We start from the raw sequence: 18,669 nt of genomic DNA, 5'->3' as shown, positions 1-18,669 counted from the left end.
ATAGCATAAGTCTGAGTGGACTGCTTGTGTGGATCCCTCTAACCCTCCTCCCTTGTCTCCAGGACCTGGGCCTGATGCTCAGGGATGGAGGTGTCTGCAGAGCTACCAGCTGGAAGGAGGTGGTAAGGGAACTCCCAGGTGCTACATCTGCAGAGGGGGTGCCAAGCGCGCCACAGGGATTCCCAAGGCTAGGAGAGCAGGACAGGAAGAACTAAGTCCCGCAGATCTGGCCAAGTCCTCTCCCTGGACCCCCGAGTTCCCTCGCAGCTTAGCGAGGGCGACCTGGACCGCCCCAAACAAATAGAAAAAGGGACAGGCCTTGCAAGGATGACCCGGGGTACCCAGGCCCACAAACAAAAGAACTGGGTTTTGGTCACGGTGCCCTGAAAGTGTGTGGCACGCAAAGTAGGGACAACGTCCCGGGCCAGAGAGACTGCTCGGGCTCAAGGTACATTCACAGGGCGAAGCATGCGGGAGCCGGCGGGAGGGGTGGGCACCAGCGCGCGCAGGGTCTCACGCTGCCGGGAGGCGCGGTGCGCATGCTCAGCCCGGCACTTCCCCTGGCGGGGTGGGGAACCCGGTGCTGGGAGGCGGGGGCAGGAGAGCTCGCGCAGCCGCCCCTGACAGGAGCGGGCTCAGCGGCTGCTGCAGCGCTCAGCGCTCAGGCCCTGCCGGAGCCGGATCTAGCATGTGCCGCGGCTCCCCGGCAGCAGCGGCGGTGGCTCCTCTGCAGCAGCAGCAGCAACAGCGGCTGTCATGGCCAAGTCCGGTGCGGAGCTCACCCGCGAGCTGCAAGGTACGAGGCTGCGGTGGTCTCCGGGACGCCGGGTCTGGGAGCATCCCAGACCCAGTGGTTCCTCTCCGCGGCACAACCCAGCCCCGGTGCCTCCCGCCCCATGCACCCCGGCTGCAAGGCAACCCCCTGCCCTTGCGTCTCAGCTCCGGGCATCTGTCCCCGAAGCATCCTCTGCTGCCCTCTCGCCTCACCCGGTCAGGACCTTCCTGTCCCGGAGCCGCCCGTGCCGATCTTCGGTGACAGGTGCAGTCCCCTTGCGCTCCCTAAGGCTGACTCTCAGTGGTCCTGACCCACCCCTCAGCGAGGCGTCTAGTGTCCCCTCGGGAGAGTCCCCGTTTCCCCGCCGCCGGGCGGAGCCAGGCCCTCCCCACCATACGATGGGAGCTGCCCCTGGTCCTGACCGCCTCTTGGCTCCACACCCTCCCTCTCCCGGCCCCGCCCCGGAACTGGCCCCGGAGACCCCCGCCCCCAGCAGCCTAGCAGCGCCCAGACCGGTGGGGCAAAGAAGAGAATCAGGGAAGAGGGCCTGGACTGGAGCTAAAAGCAAGAGCAGGGTCTCTGTGACTCGCCTCCCACAGCCCCCGTCCCAGCCTGCCCCCATCTCGCTACCCTACACACACACCTCAAGGCCTCTCCTGTTTGCATGGCCCTAAGACTCAGCCCAAGCCAAGACCCGACCCCTCCAGCACTGCCACAACCCTGACCCCAGAGGCAGGAGAACGTAGCCCACGCAGAGACCAGGACGCTCAAGGATACTCAGAGGCATGCTGCACCTTGGCAATTCCCCACACTTACACACACACATAAGCACAAACAGAGATGTGTGTACACACATCTTAATAGCACCTGCACCCCCACCTCCCATTCTCTCTCTCTCTCTCATGCTCTCTCTCTCTCTCCCTGGCATATTTGGCTGGGTAGAGTCTCATTTAAACACTAACTCCTTCCCACCTCCACCCCCCCCCCACACACACACCAGAACCTTCTGGCTCTGTGCCCCTTTCACAACTGCAAGCACAGCATTCTCATTCATACTAACCCATCCTTACCAATGCCACAGACAGGCTCCCTAGTATCTTCAGCAGGCACTCACACACACGTATAGTAAAAGGCAGACACGCACACCCAGACCATGTAGAATATAGTCAAAGGGACACCCCCACACCCCTACAGGCTGACTCACTGTGTATGGGTTGACAGTTGCTGGAGTGAATGGGTGGAAAAAATCCTTCACACTCTCAGAAGTGTAAGACACACCCTCCCACAGAAGTGTCACTCAGTGACTGTCCCTTGACTCAGGAACACCAGGATCGAGTTTTCTCCACACACCCCTCCCTCTCTAATAGGAAGAGAAAAGTCACCCAAGAAGTAAAGGTCTGTGTCCTTGTCCTTCTTTGTCTCTCTTTTCTGTCTCCTCCCATCTTCCCCTGCCCCTGGAGAGCCCTGGGGAGGCGAGGTGGCCAGGGTGAGGGGAGCTCTGAGCAGGCCCCTATCCACCTGCAGACAGCATCCGGAGGTGCCTGAGCCAAGGGGCTGTGCTCCAACAACATCGTGTGAAGCTGGAGACGAAGCCCAAGAAGTTTGAGGACCGAGTGCTGGTGAGGACACTAGGCTTGGGTGCAGAGGGAGGTATCAAGGGCACCTGGGCTGCTGAAGGCAGAGAGCCTGGGAGGCAGGGGAGGCAGAGGTGGGAAGAGCTGAGGAGAAATAGCCTGGAAGAGGGGCAGGCTGGACTGGGTGGCTACCCAGAAGATTAGGATGGGGCATGAGAGAGAGAGAGAGAGAGAGAGAGAGAGAGAGAGAGAGAGAGAGAGAGAGAGAGAGAGAGAGAGAACCCCCAGAGCAGAGGGCCATTGCTGGCAGGGATTGCACAAAGGCTGAGGGGGCTAAAGGCGGGCAGGGGTCAGTGCCCAGTAAACTGCCATTTGCTGCTGACTTTTTTTTTTCCTTTCTCTGAAGGCCCTGACCTCCTGGCGCCTCCACTTCTTCCCGCTTAAAGTTCCAGCCAAGGTGAGTTGGGCTGAGGAGGAGGGAAGTACCTGGCATGCTCCCTCCCAAGCCTGGTAGCCAGATTCTTACCACGAGCTGAACATCCTCATACCCCCAGGTGGAAAGCTCCTTCAATGTCCTGGAGATCCGGGCCTTCAACACACTCAGTCAGAATCAGGTGAGATCCCAGCCTGGGGCCCCCCTATTGGTCCAGCAGGAGGAAGGAGTCAATAATGGAGGCTCTGCTGCTCCCTTGCCCTCAGATCCTAGTGGAGACAGAGCGTGGCATGGTGAGCATGCGGCTGCCATCAGCTGAGAGTGTGGACCAGGTGACGCGACATGTGAGCTCTGCCCTCTCCAAGGTCTGCCCTGGCCCTGGGTGAGTGGCAAAAGAGGAATCTCTCAAGGGGTTGGACAAGGAGACGTCTTCCTTCCCTCTTTCTCTCCTTCCCCTGGACCTGAGCTCCTGGGACACCAAGGAGCTGAACACACTTGTTTCTGCTCCTGTTTTTTCCTGGGGATCCAGAAGCCATAACAGGGAAAGAATTGAAAGCCTCTTTTCCCCTCTCTCTGGGATGGATTTATTACCTTCCAGGTGTCTAATCCGACGTGGAAATGCAGACACTCCAGAAGGGCCCCGGGATACATCCCCCAACTCGGAGACTTCCACATCTACCACTCATAGTGTCTGTGGTGAGCAGGGCCAGACTTGACAAAAGTGGGACTTAGACCACCCTGCCCCCTTGTCCAGAGCCCTTTATCTGTGGGTTTTCATCCACCCTGAGGATTCCGCAGCTCCTAGGCCTCAGAGGTTCATGGTGTAGCAGGAACCTAGGATACTAGCACATAAAATGACCTTGACCTTTCCTTGACCCCTAAACCTGTTCCTCACTCCCTTGCCCCTCATGGAGCCAGCCCATCTATGCCCCACAGGTGGCTTCTCCGAGACCTATGCTGCTCTGTGTGACTACAATGGGCTGCACTGCCGTGAGGAGGTGCAATGGGTGCGTTGGGCAGGGACCCACTACTTGGGCAGGTGGGACCTGGAGGGAGTGGGTGGAGGAGGAAGAGGAGGAGGAGGAAGGGAGCAGGTCTGAGCCAGTTCCACTCTCCAAGGATGTGGACACCATCTATCATGCAGAGGATAACCGGGAATTCAATCTTTTGGATTTCAGCCACTTGGAGAGCCGGTAAGTTGATGGGATAGAGACTCCCCACCACCACCCCAAATGCCCCTCTGGCCCCAGCTCTCTCTCCCCAATCCCACTCACCACGGCCTTCTACCCATCCAGGCTTTCCTGAGCCCAACCACTCCACCCCTAGTCTCTTCTTTCCTGCCCAGCCACCTGCTCACCCCTTTCTACTCCCTTCAATCTCCCCACAGAGATTTGGCTCTAATGGTGGCAGCCCTGGCCTACAACCAGTGGTTCACCAAACTCTACTGCAAGGACCTGCGACTGGTAGGGATTAGGAGGGATAGGGGAAGTGGGAGAGAGCAGTATCCTCTCAGGTTCCTGACCGATCGGAGCACCCCCTCTGTCCTCAGGGCTCTGAAGTGCTAGAACAGGTGCTACATACCCTGAGCAAGTCGGGGAGCCTTGAAGAGCTGGTGCTGGACAACGCCGGACTTAAGACGTGAGGCCAGCCTCCTCCTTGGGCAGTGGCGCCCCCTTGATGTAGTCTTAGGGCCCCAGAACCTTAGAGCATGGTATGGGCTTCTGAGCTGTCTCATCCAGCTCCTCACTTTTCAGAAAAGGAGACTGAGGCCCAAAGAGGACAGAAAACAAGTCAGTGGTCCAGCTGGGACTCAGACCTAAGCTTCCTGACCCCAGCTCCATGACCTTCCCTAGCATGCTCCGTCACCTACCAAGCAGAGTGGGCTTCTCTAACCTCATAACTCACCGCTGGGCTTTGTCTCAGCACAACTTCTCATGTACTCCAGAGTGGTGACAAGTTCTGTGGCAGACCCCAAGCTGCTCCCCACCTGTGGGGGCCTCTGGCCTTTGCAGTCCCAGCCAAGCAGGCAGCTGGAGGAGGAGGGGAAGCCCAGGGGCTGGGACAAACAAATCCTTCCTCCCCTTGCCTGAAGGGACTTTGTCCAGAAGCTGGCCGGGGTGTTTGGGGAGAACGGGAGCTGTGTGCTGCATGCCCTCACTCTGTCCCACAACCCCATCGAGGACAAGGGTGAGCCCCAGCCCCGAATCCTACCCCTACCACATTGCAGACTCCTATCCTAGCCCAGAGTCCAACCCAGGTCTGAACAGGGGCTCTCCAACCTGATGCCGGCCCCTGCCCCAACACTGTCATCCTTGACCCTGGGCCTATACCCAACTCAAGCCCCTGCTCTGACTCTGCACCACCTGCTCCCACTGCCCGGCCTCTCACCAGCACATTTCTCTCCCCACTCCCCAGGTTTCCTCAGTTTGAGCCAGCAGCTCCTCTGCTTCCCCACTGGCCTCACCAAACTGTGCCTGGCCAAGACTGCCATTTCCCCTCGAGGTATTTGCACTAGGACCCATGACCTTTGACCTCCTGTCCTCTCCAGTGCTCTCTAGGGTGTTGAGCCCCAGAGGCATACCCACACAATCACACAGCATCCCAGGGACTGAAGAAAGGAAAGGAGCCACCTTTCGGGAGTGGGGAAGAGTTGTATACCTAGGGAAGAGGTGGGAGGGGGGCCAACCCAGCCCAGTGCCCACTGTGCTCAGGGCTCCAGGCGCTGGGCCAGACCTTTGGGGCCAATCCGGCCTTTGCCAGCTCCCTTCGATATCTGGACCTGAGCAAGAACCCTGGGCTGCTTGCCACAGATGAGTCCAACGTGAGTCCACAAAACATACCCTCAAGCCCCTGCAGTAGCACACTCAGGCTTCAGGGCCTGGGGCCTCTGCCCTGTAGCCCAGGGGTGGAGGGACTCTATCACCCCTTCCCTGCAACTCCTCTGCCCTTCCTTCCCAGGCCCTCTACAGTTTCCTGGCCCAGCCCAATGCTCTGGTGCACCTGGACCTGGCAGGGACTGACTGCGCCATTGACTTGGTGAGGGGCAATAGCAGACCAGCCCGAGGTGATTTGGGGCAGCCAGAGTGGATCTGTACCTCACCCCCTTCCTCGAGTGTGGAGGTGGGCAGAGCTGGCAGGATGACCTCAGGTTCAGCTGAATTACAAAGCAGCACCCATAGCTGACTCCTGTGCCGCACTTGATCTTGGTCACTGACCAGGCTGTGCTGGCTGCGCCTGAAAGCCAGCCCTCACTCCATTCCCCTGGCTCAGGGCTGAGTCCACCAGGAGGGTAAGATGCTTCCCTTAATGTGAACAAGACACCTTAGGGGTGGTGGCCCTGACTCTATACATCCACTGCCTGACAGCCTCTCCACCACCCCTGGGGATCAGGCAGGGAGTAGAACCACTTCCCACAGAGGGGAAACTAAGAGGCAGTAAGAGGCAAAGTGGACATCCATAGTAAGGCTCACACAGACTGACCACAGAGGGTCAGAGCCAGGACCCTGATGGGGAGGAAGGCGCCTTCAGCCACCCCTCCCAGCACGCCTCCCAGGCCCTAAGAGACCCACCATGTCTCTCCCCACAGCTGCTGGGCGCCCTGCTCCATGGCTGCTGCTCCCACCTAACCTACCTCAACCTGGCGCGCAACAGCTGCTCTCACAGGTGGGAGCATGGGGGATGCAGAAAGGGAGGGGCAAGTGGTGGGTGCCCCCACACACACACCGCTTGCTGACCCCAGGGGTCTCTGCAGGAAGGGCCGGGAGGCCCCACCGGCCTTCAAGCAGTTCTTCAGCAGCGTCTACACTCTGAGCCACGTCAACCTTTCCACCACAAAGCTGCCCCTGGAGGCCCTCAGGTCGGGTGGGTGCAGGGTTGGGGGAGCGTCCAAGGGGGAACCAGAAGAGAAGGGGGCAAGAGGTAAAAGTGGGCCTGCTGACCTTCCTCCCACAGGGCACTGCTCCAGGGCCTCTCCCTTAACAGTCACCTCAGTGATCTGCACCTGGACCTCAGCAGCTGTGAGGTACACCCTCTGTCCCCCAAACCCCACTGCCTGTCCCTCACCCACCGTTCATTTCTCTGACCTAAGTCACCCCCTGGCAACATCTTGCCTGTGCACTACTCCTCTGTGACCCTCCAACCTGATCCCACCTCCGGTTTCCCCTCTCAGTCTGTGGTGCGCGTCCCTCTTTCCAGAGGTCACTTTCAGTCTCCGGTTTCCCGCCCCCCTAAAGCTTTGCAGAGGGAGATGCAAGGCTTTCCCACCAGAGGGCAGGAGCGAGCTGTCCCCAGTGCCCCAGCGGGAAGACTTCTCTGACTGAAGGGAGGGGAGAGAGCCCTAGGGAAGAATCTGCTGTAGAGAAGGGGCTTCCTGAGTTTACAGCCCAGACCTGATATGATCTTGAGTCCTGGCAAAACTACTTCTATCTCTAAGCATTAAAGGTGCACTACCCGCACCCTCACCCTGTCTGCCTTGTCCCTGCAGCTTCGCTCTGCAGGAGCCCAGGCTTTGCAAGAGCAGCTGGGGGCTGTCACCTGTGTGGGCAGCCTGGATCTGTCAGACAATGGTGAGTGGAGGTGCTTTTCTTCCTGGGGGCAGGTGGGGATGGGGCCTGGAGTGTGGGGGAGAAATCTTAAGGAGATTCCTGTGAGCCTCTGGCCTCAAGGCCAGTCCTCTCCCATCTACTGGCCAGGGTTCGACTCAGACCTCCTGACACTGGTGCCTGCACTTGGCAAGAATAAGTCCCTCAAGCACCTGTTCCTGGGCAAGAATTTCAATGTCAAGGCCAAGTAAGGCCCCTCCCCATACCACAGACCCCCCCCCCATCATCCACCTATCCTTTTGTCTTCCTCCCTACTCCCCCAGTAGCATGACCCCAACCCCCCATGCCCTAACTCTGAGCCCTGACCCCTCTCAGGACCCTGGAGGAGATCCTCCACAAGCTGGTGCAGCTGATCCAGGAAGAGGACTGTGTGAGTGACTGGGCCTGGCAGGGGACCTGCTGTGGCGGGGACTTTGGGGACTAGGCCCAACCCCCACTTGCCCACACAGTCTTTGCAGTCACTCTCGGTGGCAGACTCCCGGCTGAAGCTACGCACCAGCATCCTCATCAATGCCCTCGGCAGCAACACCTGCCTGGCTAAGGTGGATCTGAGCGGCAATGGCATGGAGGACATCGGGGCCAAGATGCTGTCTAAGGCCCTGCAGATAAACTCTTCCCTCAGGTGGGCCCCCACTTGGGCCCTCTGACCCCCTCCAAATACATACATGCCCTCCCTGCTTGCCTTGCTCTGTTACCCTAACTTCCAGGAGACCCTCAGTCCCAGAACGATCTCTGAGTCAGCCTCATTACCTAAGAAAGGATGGTGGGTGCTGTATCCTGCCCCTTAACAGGGACCCAGAGGGTGGGGTAACAAACTGTGCTCACATTCTCCCCAGAACTATCCTGTGGGATCGGAACAATACATCTGCCCTGGGCTTCCTGGACATTGCCAGGGCCCTGGAGAGGTGAGTAGACCAGGCGCTGCCCTGACCCAAGCCCCCAGCTTCCTTTTGCCTGGACCAGGCCTGAACTCTTTCAGCCCCATGCCAGCCCCCTTGACCTCTTTACACAGAAATGTTAGAAAGGGCCATGGATGAGGGAAGTGGTCAGCAAGAGGTGGGTTTGGGGGAGCAGGGGCCTCTTCTCACCTCTTGCCTCACCTAGCTGTGCTACTATGTCCCACAGCAACCACACGCTGCGTTTCATGTCCTTTCCCGTGAGTGACATCTCCCAAGCCTACCGCAGCGCCCCCGAGCGCACTGAGGACGTCTGGCAGAAGGTGGCGGCCTAAGCAGGGTGGAACAGAGAGGGCAGGGGCCAGTCCACATCCCTAGGCCCTGACTACTAACCCCATCATCTCCAGATCCAGTGGTGCTTGGTGAGGAACAACCATTCCCAGACATGCCCCCAGGAGCAGGCCTTCAGGCTGCAGCAGGGCCTTGTGACCAGCAGCGCCGAGCAAGTAAACGTTTCCCTCTGGGACACATGGGACATGCATGGGGCAATCAAGGCACAGGTGTGAGGTGACAAGCAGGGCATGAAGGAGCTGTCTCATGATGCCCATAACTGGACTCAATGTATGGGGGAGCAGGAAGACAGGACATTCAGAAGAGGGGTCCCAAACATGAGAGAAATGTGGGCAAACAGGAGGGCCCCCCAGGCAAGGGGTGCACAGGACTGTAAGAGCTGTACCGGGCACTTGAGAAGGGCTTCCCCAGAAGCGAGAACAGGCCATCCAGAGACATCACCATCACACCTGTGGTGCTGACACTAATAGTGCTGCCCAAGGAGACCCAGAAATGGGGTGCCTGGGACCCCACCTGGGAAGATGTTACGTGGGGTTCCCCTAACACTCCTGCCGGTGTGCTCCAGATGCTACAGCGGCTGTGTGGGCGAGTGCAGGAGGAGGTCCGGGCCCTGAGGCTGTGCCCCCTGGAGCCCGTTCAGGATGAGCTGCTCTACGCTCGGGACCTCATCAAGGACGCCAAGAACTCCCGGGCGGTGAGCCTCCATTGCCGCCCCTCCCCTGAGAGTCCATCCAGTGGACACCTGGCCAAAGGCCAGCCATGCTAACACAGGAGTGCCCAGGCCCTGCCCTGTGCATCTGCCCTCCTTGCTCAGGGCATTCGTGGGCCTAGTAAGGCCTGGTTCTGACTTTCTGAACATAACACCTTCCTTTCACAGCTGTTTCCCAGCCTCTACGAGCTGGGGCATGTGCTGGCCAACGACGGCCCTGTGCGGCAGAGGCTGGAGTCAGTAGCCAGTGAGGTGTCCAAGGCTGTGGACAAGGAGCTGCAGGCAAGTCCTGGGAAAAGAGCCCAGTGTTGACCCAGGCTCTAAACTGAGGACTAAGGTCTGTGTAGGGGGAGATTATTAGGGGCAAGAAAGAAATGCAGAGCTGAGACCACCCACACTCCCACTTTGCAAAGACATTGCTAGGAAACCGGGGTTGAATTTTTTCTGCTTGCTTCAGTCTTGGCCCCTGAACTCTTATTTCTGGTCCCTGGCCTGACCCTTCCCTGCCCATATAGGTATCTGAGGCTCTGCTGCCATGGGGGACTGGGATAGACAGGCTAGAGTCTCTTGGCTGTGGAGCCACCCCTGATCCTGGCCCCGCTGGGGCTCTGGCCTCCCTTCCCCCACACTAGGTGATCCTGGAGTCCATGGTCAGCCTAACGCAGGAGTTATGCCCCGTGGCCATGCGGGTGGCCGAGGGGCACAACAAGATGCTGAGCAATGTGGCTGAGCGCGTCACTGTGCCCCGGAACTTCATCCGCGGGGCGCTGCTGGAACAGGCGGGGCAGGACATTCAGAACAAGCTGGAGTGAGAGGCAGATGGGCTGGGATGGGCTGGATTGGGCCTAGAGCACTTAGGGACTTGGGGCCCAGCTCTCAGCAATGAATAATGAATGGCACAATCTCCATTACAAGGGATAAATCTTTAACCAACTGCCACTTTGCTATTGAGGGTCAGACTGGTCTTTGCCCTAGAAACCTAAGTGCTGAGCCAGGGTTTAGGAGCCAGGCAGTGCACACACAGGTGTGCGCACATACACAGCCACACAAGTACACCCAGATTTATCTCCTAAAGACAAAGCACATCCTCCTCGGAGGCTTGGTCAAAGAAAACTGATGTGATTGGAGTGTGTGGACTAAGTTCTCTCCCTCCCACTTTTCACCCCTAGACCTCTCTCTTTCCGGGTCTGGATGCCACCACTCACCAAAACAAAGAAAAAGAAAATTTATTACAAGAAGCACTGGTTTCTGCTCTTAGAGCAGAGACCAGCAGAACTCACTCAGCACCCCAACTTACTCAGCTGTTCCACTGGAGCTCCAGGGGTCTGACCCGGAGCCCCTCTGCTCTTCCTTTTCCTTCAGTCCTCTTTGCCCACCCTCCCAATCCACACACACCTAGGCTGGAGGTCTGTGGGTGGGACAGGGTATGTCTTTATGGAGACGCAGGTGTGGTGGGCTTCAGGTGCCTCCTACAGCACATTAGGGCCTCCTTGGATAGCCAGGCTAGCTGGCCCTCTCCCTCAGGCACCTGGGGAAGGGCAGGGCTGAGTTCTCAGGGCTGGGGAAGGAGTGGCTGAGCAGCCCCTACCTGTGCCCACAGTGAAGTGAAGCTCTCAGTCGTCACCTACTTAACCAATTCCATAGTGGATGAGATCCTGCAGGAGCTATACCACTCACACAAGAGCCTGGTAAGGCTTCTGAACCCTAGCCAGGCTCAGACATGCCCTGCATGTTGGCATCACACCATCTCCCCCAGCCCCACCCTCTTTAGGCTCCGGGAAGTGGGCCGCTTCCTTGGGATCCTGTTCACACCTGTCCTTCCCCAGGCCCGGCACCTGGCCCAGCTAAGGACACTATCAGAGCCACCAGGGGAGCCAGGCCAAGGGCAGGACCTGTCCACCCGGGGCCGGGGCCGTAACCATGACCATGAGGAGACCACAGATGATGAACTTGGGACCAACATTGTGAGCATACCACCCCCAATCCCCTTCCAACCTAAGTCCTGCCCCTGAACCTACAAAACACTATCCCCTTCCACTTCTCTGGATTCCTCTCTCCCCTTACTGAGTCTGGTCTCATTCACCAGCCCCAACCCACCCAGCCTCTTCCCTAATTGCAATGCCCCAGCAACCTGAGGAGAAGGAGGCAGGAGGGACTCTAAAAAGAAGGCTTTATGAGGGATGGAGGCTCCAGGTGAGGTGGCCCCACTACTCACCTCCATTTCTGCAGGACACCATGGCCATCAAAAAGCAGAAACGCTGCCGCAAGATCCGGCCAGTATCAGTCTTCATTAGTGAGTCCCCAGCTTCAATTCTAACAGCCCTGTTTCCTTTTCTTTTTTTCTCTGTCTCACCAGCCTGCTTATCCCTGTTCCTCCTGCTAGTCCCTCTAATGCTGCTATCTCTGCAGGTGGGAGCCCTCAGGACATGGAAAGCCAGCTGGGGAGCCTGGGGATCCCCCCTGGTTGGTTCTCAGGACTCGGGAACAGCCAGTCCACGGCTACTGGCTCCTGGGAAGGTCTATCTGAGCTTCCTACTCACGGCTATAAACTCAGGCATCAAACACAAGGCAGGCCCCGGCCCCCCAGGACCACCCCTCCAGGACCTGGTCGGCCCAGTGTGAGTCTCTAAGGCCTTGCAAAAGGATCAACTTCACTTAGTAATGCCAGGGCCGGGGATTGTAGCTTTAGGACCCAAATGCTGAGGCACCAGCCTTGGGGGATCTGGCAGGGGCCCCAGAAGACCACCAAAAGAGGGACTGCCCAGTTTGCATGGGAGCTAGGCCTTGTTACGGATAGGACATCTGCCTGCCAGATGGTGGCAGTCCTCATTTTGGTGAGAGCTGCCAAGCTAGGAAATTTCCAGGTGGACTGCAGTCTAAATTTCCATGGGGCCAAGAGAGGCCAGTCCAAGTCTAAAGAGAAAGGCCCTTCGTGGAAGGAAGGATCTTCCTGGCCCGGACGAGAGTCCCTACAGGACTTTCCTCCCAGCAGGTGCCAGTACCTGGAACGCGTCAGGAGAACGGGATGGCCACCCGCCTGGATGAGGGGCTGGAGGACTTCTTCAGCCGAAGGGTCATGGATGAAAATTCCAGGTGTGGCACGTAGACACATTCCCATTGTCATCAGGCCCTGAGGCCTCGGAAGGACTCGTGTCTGTCCAGCTGCCATAGAGGCCTCTCCAATGACAGAGCCCAAAGCCAGTCTCTCCGGGACATTTCCCCCACATTCTCATCCTTCCATTCCTAGCCCTCATTGCCCATGTTTTCTGAGAAAGCATGGGGCCACCACAGTGGGATGGTGGGGGTTGGGGGGCAGGGGGCAGCAGGCCTGGGTTGGAATGACCCTCAGGGTAAGAGGCCCGAAGGGAATGTTTTCCATCACTGTCCTGCACCAAAGGAACTGGGTCACTTGGAGAGACTGAGAAAGGGGAAGGAAGGGCAAGAGTGGTGCCTGGGAGGAAAGAGTTGATCTGGTGGAGGATTATGACAGCAAAAGTGAGGACGCCATCTCCCCTGAAATAAGCGGAAAGGGCTACAGAGCAGCCAGAGAAACTATAGATGACAGAGGAAAGTGGGAGGTTTATGAGACCCAAGACTAGACCAACACCAGCACCACCCTGGGCCCTGAGCCACCTCTGCATCTGACATTTGCATCCCCCCAAGGCTCTGCCATTAACTCACCTTGATCCTGCCCAGCTACCCCCGGACACTGCGGACCCTGCGGCCAGGCCTCTCAGAGCCACCCCTGCCTCCGCTCCAGAAGAAGAGGCGCCGAGGCCTGTTTCACTTCCGCCGGCCCCGGAGCTTCAAGGGGGACAGGGGACCAGGGTCCCCCACCACCGGCCTCCTCCTCCCTCCACCCCCACCCCCACCCCCAACTCAGGAGAGCCCCCCCAGCCCAGACCCCCCCAGCCTCGGTAACAACTCTTCCCCCTGCTGGAGCCCAGAGGAAGAGAGCGGCCTCCTCCCTGGATTTGTGGGGGGCCGGGGACCTTCCTTCCGCAGGAAGATGGTAAGTGAGGCAGGAGGTGCTGTGTTCTCCCTGTTTGCTGTCCCACACATAGCCTACCTGCCCATCCTACCCCAGGCCATTATTGGGAGAATGCTAGGACTCAGGGCTGTGGGGAGCTTTGGTCGTCACAACTATCTGCTCTTGCTCCTTGAGAGTGGGCTAGGCCTGGTGACCTAGAACATGCTGGGAGTGCTGCATGCATATTTGGGCAGCTGAAGGACTCTTCAAAGGGTCTGGGCAGAGCTTCTCCTGGGCTGGGGGCTCAGAGCGGCAGGGGCCCTCCCCCAACTCCCTTACTGCCTGCGGAGCCCCTTTTCCCTCAGGAACAGCTTATAAACCTGAGACCTTGTTCCAGGACACTGAGGGGTCGGAGCAAGGGGAGGGGGCCCAGGCCCCTGGGACAGCACAGCAGCCAAAGGTCCAGGGTGTTGCCCTTCCTGGGTTGGGAAGAGCCAAAGGTTGGAGCTTCGATGGGAAACAAGAGGTGAGGGGAGCCCAAGGTGGTGAACTGAGGGTCCTGTGGGTCCCTGTCTACCACCCTTCACTTCCCACACCCCTGTCCCAGGTGAGTCAGTGGAGAGAGCCACGCTTTGGCGTTTAGAAGGTGTTAGTTGCATCTCTGCCTGTACCAGTCACTTGCCGTGGAATCCTGGGCAGGTCACCTAACCTCCTGGAGCCTCTATGTCCTTGTAAAATGAGTGGTCATAAAAATACTTACCTCCAGAGCTGTTTCCCAAACCTTGGTGACTTGATTACCACCTTTAGGACTGATTTTACCCTCTTCACATTCCACCTGTGTTATTATTTACATAATATTTTAATTTAAATCAACTCACCTTTTTTAACTTACTCTGGACTTGTCCATTATTATCTTTAAAACCAGCCATGTTTTCTTCTACACATAAAATAAACATATAACTATTAAAATAACAGTATTTTTGCCCTGGCTGGTGTGGCTCAGTGTTTGAGTGCTGGCCTGTGAACTGAAAGGTCGCCGGCTTGACTCCCAGTCAGGGAACATGCCTGGTTTGGAGGCCAGATCCCCACTTGGGGGGTGTGCGAGAGGCAACTCCAGGTTTCTCTCCCTCTTCCTCCCTCCCTTCCCCTCTCTCTAAAAATAAATAAATAAAATCTTCTTAAAAATGCACACACAAAAATAGTAGCTCTCCTTCCCTACGACCAATTTTTTTAAAAAACAGTGTTTTCATTCATGTGAGCCATTTCTTATGCCCCAAAGGTGGTCTGGGTGCCACTCTGGGAAAAACAGTCCAAGCGTCTAGGGACGAATGACATGAAATGCTAAAGCAGAAGCCCTTTGCTCACTGCAGCCCCCAACTGGAGGGGACTTTTCTGGTGACCTGACTCGGTTGTCCTTCCAGGGCACAGGCCCAGACCAGGAGGGCAGTGTTCAGGCTTGGCAGAAACGGCGCTCTTCGGATGATGCAGGTGAGAAAGGTCGCCCTCCCTTCCTTCCTTTGACCTCTCTCTCGGGGGGCCCCTCCTAATTGTCCTTTCCTGGTCCCCTTTGCCCATCCCCTCCATCCCCTCCAGGACCTGGAGCCTGGAAACCCCCACCACCACCCCAAAGCACCAAGCCGAGCTTCAGCGCCATGCGCCGCGCAGAGGCCACGTGGCACATAGGTAAGGAACACCTCTTCTCAGGCAGCAGCACTGAAGGCCCAGTGTGGGTCCAAACAAACAGAGGCCATGACCCCTGCATCTGAGGACTTCATGACCAAGGTAGGGCAGTGAGAAGTCAACACAGTGGAAGTGTTTAAGAACATTTACAAAGCTATATCCCAAAGAGACAACCCAATCCAAAGAAAGACCCTACAGAACACAAGTGGCTTTGCCAGGATTGGCAGACAAGAACAACACTGTGTGGTGATTACAGATAATTCTCTAGAGCCAGGGCCACATCCTGTCACTGTCAGCAGAGTGGCACCCTCTATAAAGAAGTCCTCTCTCTGACCCTCAGCTGGGAAGAGAGTGGGCAAGCACCAGGCATGCCAGGCCTACCTCAGACATTCCAGTCTCCTCCAAAAATAGCTTGCCAAGCCATCCTCAGCTCATGCAGACAGGTGCCATAAGGGGCAAGAGTCCTGCCTTGGAGGTCAGAAACCCTTAGTGTTAGTCCGCCTCAGCCACCACCAGCAGTGTTGACCTTATAGAAGTCATTCACCTTCTGACTCTGAAACTCTGAAGGAATAAAGGGGAGGGACTCATGGTATGACACGCCCTTCTGCTGGGTTCAGAGCACCTTTCACTTACAGAGCTTCTAAAGGGAAGCTTGAGGCCAAGCCTGGAATATGACCCCTCGCCAATACAAGTCTCCCTATAGATATAGACACTCCTTAACCTTCCTGCTCCCCCACCCCAAGGCTAGGGCACAAGACCATGGTGCAGAGCCAGGCTGGTCCTTGGCTTGGCAACGCCTGTGCCCCTCTCCATCCTCCAAGGCCCAACCAGTACTGGGGATGTCTTTGCTGGTTTCCCATCCTGCACACAAACACCCATTTAGGATACCCCCGAGTCCGATGCTCCATTGCACACACAAGCACCGCCAGCACCCTTCAGGTCTCTCTTCCTCACCTCACAGAGGCAACACCCTCCAGGTGGATTACCCTCAGGCTCAATTTGCATAAAACCACAGAGGCGGGAGGTGGGGGGTGCCAGGGCACCTCTCCTTGAGGCTCTCGCCAGCTAAATCAGACTGTCAAAGTCCTGGGAGTACCAGGCTGCAGCCTTGGCAGAGCCCCGGGGCACTGCAGCCCTGGATAGGCAGCCACGCCTGTGGACCCAGACGGTCCCAGGCTCCAGCTCTATCCCGTTGGAATCAGGCCCTGCTCTTCACGAGGGACAGCCAGGTCAGAGCCCACTCCAGAAGGTGACAGGCTTAGGACCATCCTGGGGACCACGGGCTAAGGAAATATGAGAGAGGAAGGGAACATTTGAGACAGAGGCTTAGGTGCAAATAGGCCTGGAGGGGGAAGTCCTGGCCTCCAGGGCTTCAAAGGGACAGGGGATGGGGTGGGGTGGGGAGTGAAAGAATGTCTGTTTCTTCAGTTTCTCTTCTCTCTCCCCATCCCCTAGCTGAGGAGAGCGCCCCCAACCACAACTGCCAGAGCCCCAGCCCATCCTCCCAGGATGGGGAGGAGCAGAAGGAGGGGCCCCTATTCCCTGACAGGATGGTTCCTGCTAGGAATGCCAAGGTGAGGGCTGGCAAAGCGGGTGGGGAAAGCACTTTAATGAGGCAAAAGGATGAATTTAGTGACCTAGCATCTTCCTTCTTCTGCCAGCTGCAGGACCCCCCTTTAGCTCCACGGCCCCCCAAGCCAGTGGCTGTGCCCAGGGGCCGCCACCCCTCCCAGGAGCCAGGGGGCAGGGAAGAGTCTGAGACTGGGGGTGCAGCCCCAGGGATGAACAAACCCCGGCTGAGGCTGGGCTCACAGCAGGACCAAGAGGAGTCCGAGGTCCAAGGTGTGACTCCTGGCCAGAGGGAACCTCAGGGTGGCTCTGGGACCCTGCTGCCCACCCCGTGTCCCCATCCCAAGCACAACATGAGTCACAGCCTGGACGAGCACCCAGCCTGTTAGCCCCACTCATATGCCAGACCTGCCTGCCTGTCATTTCAGGGTCCCTAGATCCAGGCCGCCGGACTGCCCCCCTGAAGCCCAAGAGGACACGGAGGGCACAGTCCTGTGACAAGCTGGAGCCTGACAGAAGACGGCCCCCTGATCCCACAGGTGCCAGTGGAGTGGGCAGGAGGGCGGCCCCCCTTGCCACCTATCTGCCCAACGTGGTGCGCCCCGTACTGGGCAGCTGGCCCTCCCTGCCCAGGACACAGGGCTCCCTGGATTTGTCCCCAGCAGGAACCAGCGAGCCAGGAACAGACTGAGCACCGCTGCAGCACCCTCCCCAGCCCTCCTCTCGACACGTGCCTCAGAAGGACTGACCCCGCCCCCACCCCTCCAGGCCCCTCTGCCCGCCCATCCCATAGGCACAGGGTGGCAGGATGAGGCATGGGGGACAGGAAGGGAGGGAGCCACCTGGAGAGAGGGAGGCTCTGAATGCCTGCTCCCAGGGCAGAGAGCTTCGGAGTGAGGACCGGCTCCCTCCCTGGAGATCGGATCTGTCCCTCTATCCCCAGGGGGCTCTCTTCCCACTTGTATAGAATAAAAATCAAAATCACTGCCTGCCTGGAGTCTTTGCTGTCTTCCCCCATTTACTGCCCCCACACCCCACCATCTGTTCCTCTTCAGAGCTCGGTCCCAGTGGGGAAAAGTGAGGAATACCTCACAGGGATAGGGCTAGGGCTCTGAGCAGAGAGAAAGACCAGAGAAGTGATGGACAGGTGGGAGGGGACTGAGAATTCCCCAAGCCAGGGTGGGGTGTCATGTATAGGATCTGATCTGAGCTGGCCAGAGAAGGAACCAAAATGAAAGAAACCAATGCCAGTGAGTGTCTGCCCAGCTTTGGTAGGCATGGTGGGATTAGAAGACTGACTCTAGTGTACCAGGAGAAGATTGGGGAGCTGTGTGTGTGTGTGTGTGTGTGTGTGTGTGTGTGTGCGTGTGCATGTGTGCATGCATGTGTGTGTGTTTACACATAGATAGGCTCACTAATGGTGGAATCAAATAGTGTGCCATCCTGGGGCACCATCAATAGTCAGAAATCTCAACAGTAAAATGGCCTGAAGGTGAACAGAAGTGTCTATAGTGTGAGAAGATTGATGACTAAATTAATTGTTTCCCATTGGTGTACCACCAAATACTAGCTTAGCATTCAAGATGCCCGCTCAAGAAAGAGCCTCCTCTTCTATGAAGCTCTCCCTGGTCCCTCACCCCGACTCATCCAGATTGAATCTTTCCTCTTCCCGGCCCACTGTATCCTGAACAGGCCCACACCTTCCCACCTGACGCACTTAATTGCACCTGTGTATCAGTTTACCATCTCTGTCTGTTCTGTATGCACACACCTGCCCCAGGAACAGGAGCTGTGTCTCGGTCACTTGTAAGAGCCCCAGCCCCTGGCACAGTGCCTGGTACCCAGGAGCTGCTCGATAAATGGCTGTTGCCTTAATATATGAGCAGCTTAGGAGATGGAGGGTGAAGATGTTCTGGTGGACCCTCTTGCATACTCATCCTAATCACCACATACCTAAATGTCTTCACATGTGGCATGCAACTCCCAGACAATTGCTCCCTTCCCCTGGTCTCACTAGAGAATGACGAATGTCTTGTATCCCAGGATTTGTGCATGGCTTGGCCCCTCCCACAAGTAATCTCAGGGCAGAGGGTAAATTGTGGACACTAGGA

At 57.5% G+C, this 18,669-nt stretch overlaps 1 protein-coding gene across 1 annotated transcript; it reads left to right on the top strand.

Annotated features, from left to right (window-relative positions):
• The first annotated feature begins 44 nt into the window (after nt 1–44).
• CARMIL3 (capping protein regulator and myosin 1 linker 3) lies at nt 45–17,304 on the top strand. The gene is made up of 40 exons (XM_090270244.1): nt 45–796; nt 2,300–2,394; nt 2,756–2,806; nt 2,904–2,963; nt 3,049–3,164; nt 3,381–3,478; nt 3,719–3,789; nt 3,902–3,975; nt 4,170–4,245; nt 4,332–4,420; nt 4,875–4,969; nt 5,198–5,284; nt 5,494–5,603; nt 5,741–5,818; nt 6,369–6,445; nt 6,534–6,638; nt 6,734–6,803; nt 7,266–7,347; nt 7,474–7,570; nt 7,699–7,753; nt 7,833–8,005; nt 8,220–8,288; nt 8,509–8,602; nt 8,687–8,785; nt 9,196–9,324; nt 9,508–9,621; nt 9,972–10,147; nt 10,940–11,027; nt 11,166–11,303; nt 11,569–11,632; nt 11,749–11,957; nt 12,332–12,432; nt 13,036–13,351; nt 13,707–13,835; nt 14,731–14,797; nt 14,903–14,992; nt 16,445–16,563; nt 16,651–16,831; nt 16,987–17,097; nt 17,224–17,304. The coding sequence occupies exons 1-40, from the start codon at nt 757–759 to the stop codon at nt 17,247–17,249; spliced, it is 4,119 nt and encodes a 1,372-aa protein (XP_090126370.1). The 5' UTR covers nt 45–756; the 3' UTR covers nt 17,250–17,304.
• The last annotated feature ends 1,365 nt before the right edge of the window (nt 17,305–18,669 follow it).

Source organism: Furipterus horrens, unplaced genomic scaffold, assembly GCF_987537825.1.
Source record: "Furipterus horrens unplaced genomic scaffold, mFurHor1.1.pri manual_scaffold_3, whole genome shotgun sequence".
NCBI lineage: Eukaryota > Metazoa > Chordata > Mammalia > Chiroptera > Furipteridae > Furipterus > Furipterus horrens.
The sequence above is the reverse complement of the archived record's forward strand: the minus strand, read 5'-3'. Positions and strand labels throughout refer to the sequence as shown.

Coding starts and splice junctions, on each gene's coding strand:
- CARMIL3 (XM_090270244.1), top strand. CDS start 757: ATGGCCAAGTCCGGTGCGGAGCTCACCCGCGAGCTGCAAG. Junction 7,571..7,698: donor AATTTCAATGTCAAGGCCAA/GTAAGGCCCCTC, acceptor GACCCCTCTCAG/GACCCTGGAGGAGATCCTCC. Junction 16,564..16,650: donor TTCCTGCTAGGAATGCCAAG/GTGAGGGCTGGC, acceptor TTCTTCTGCCAG/CTGCAGGACCCCCCTTTAGC.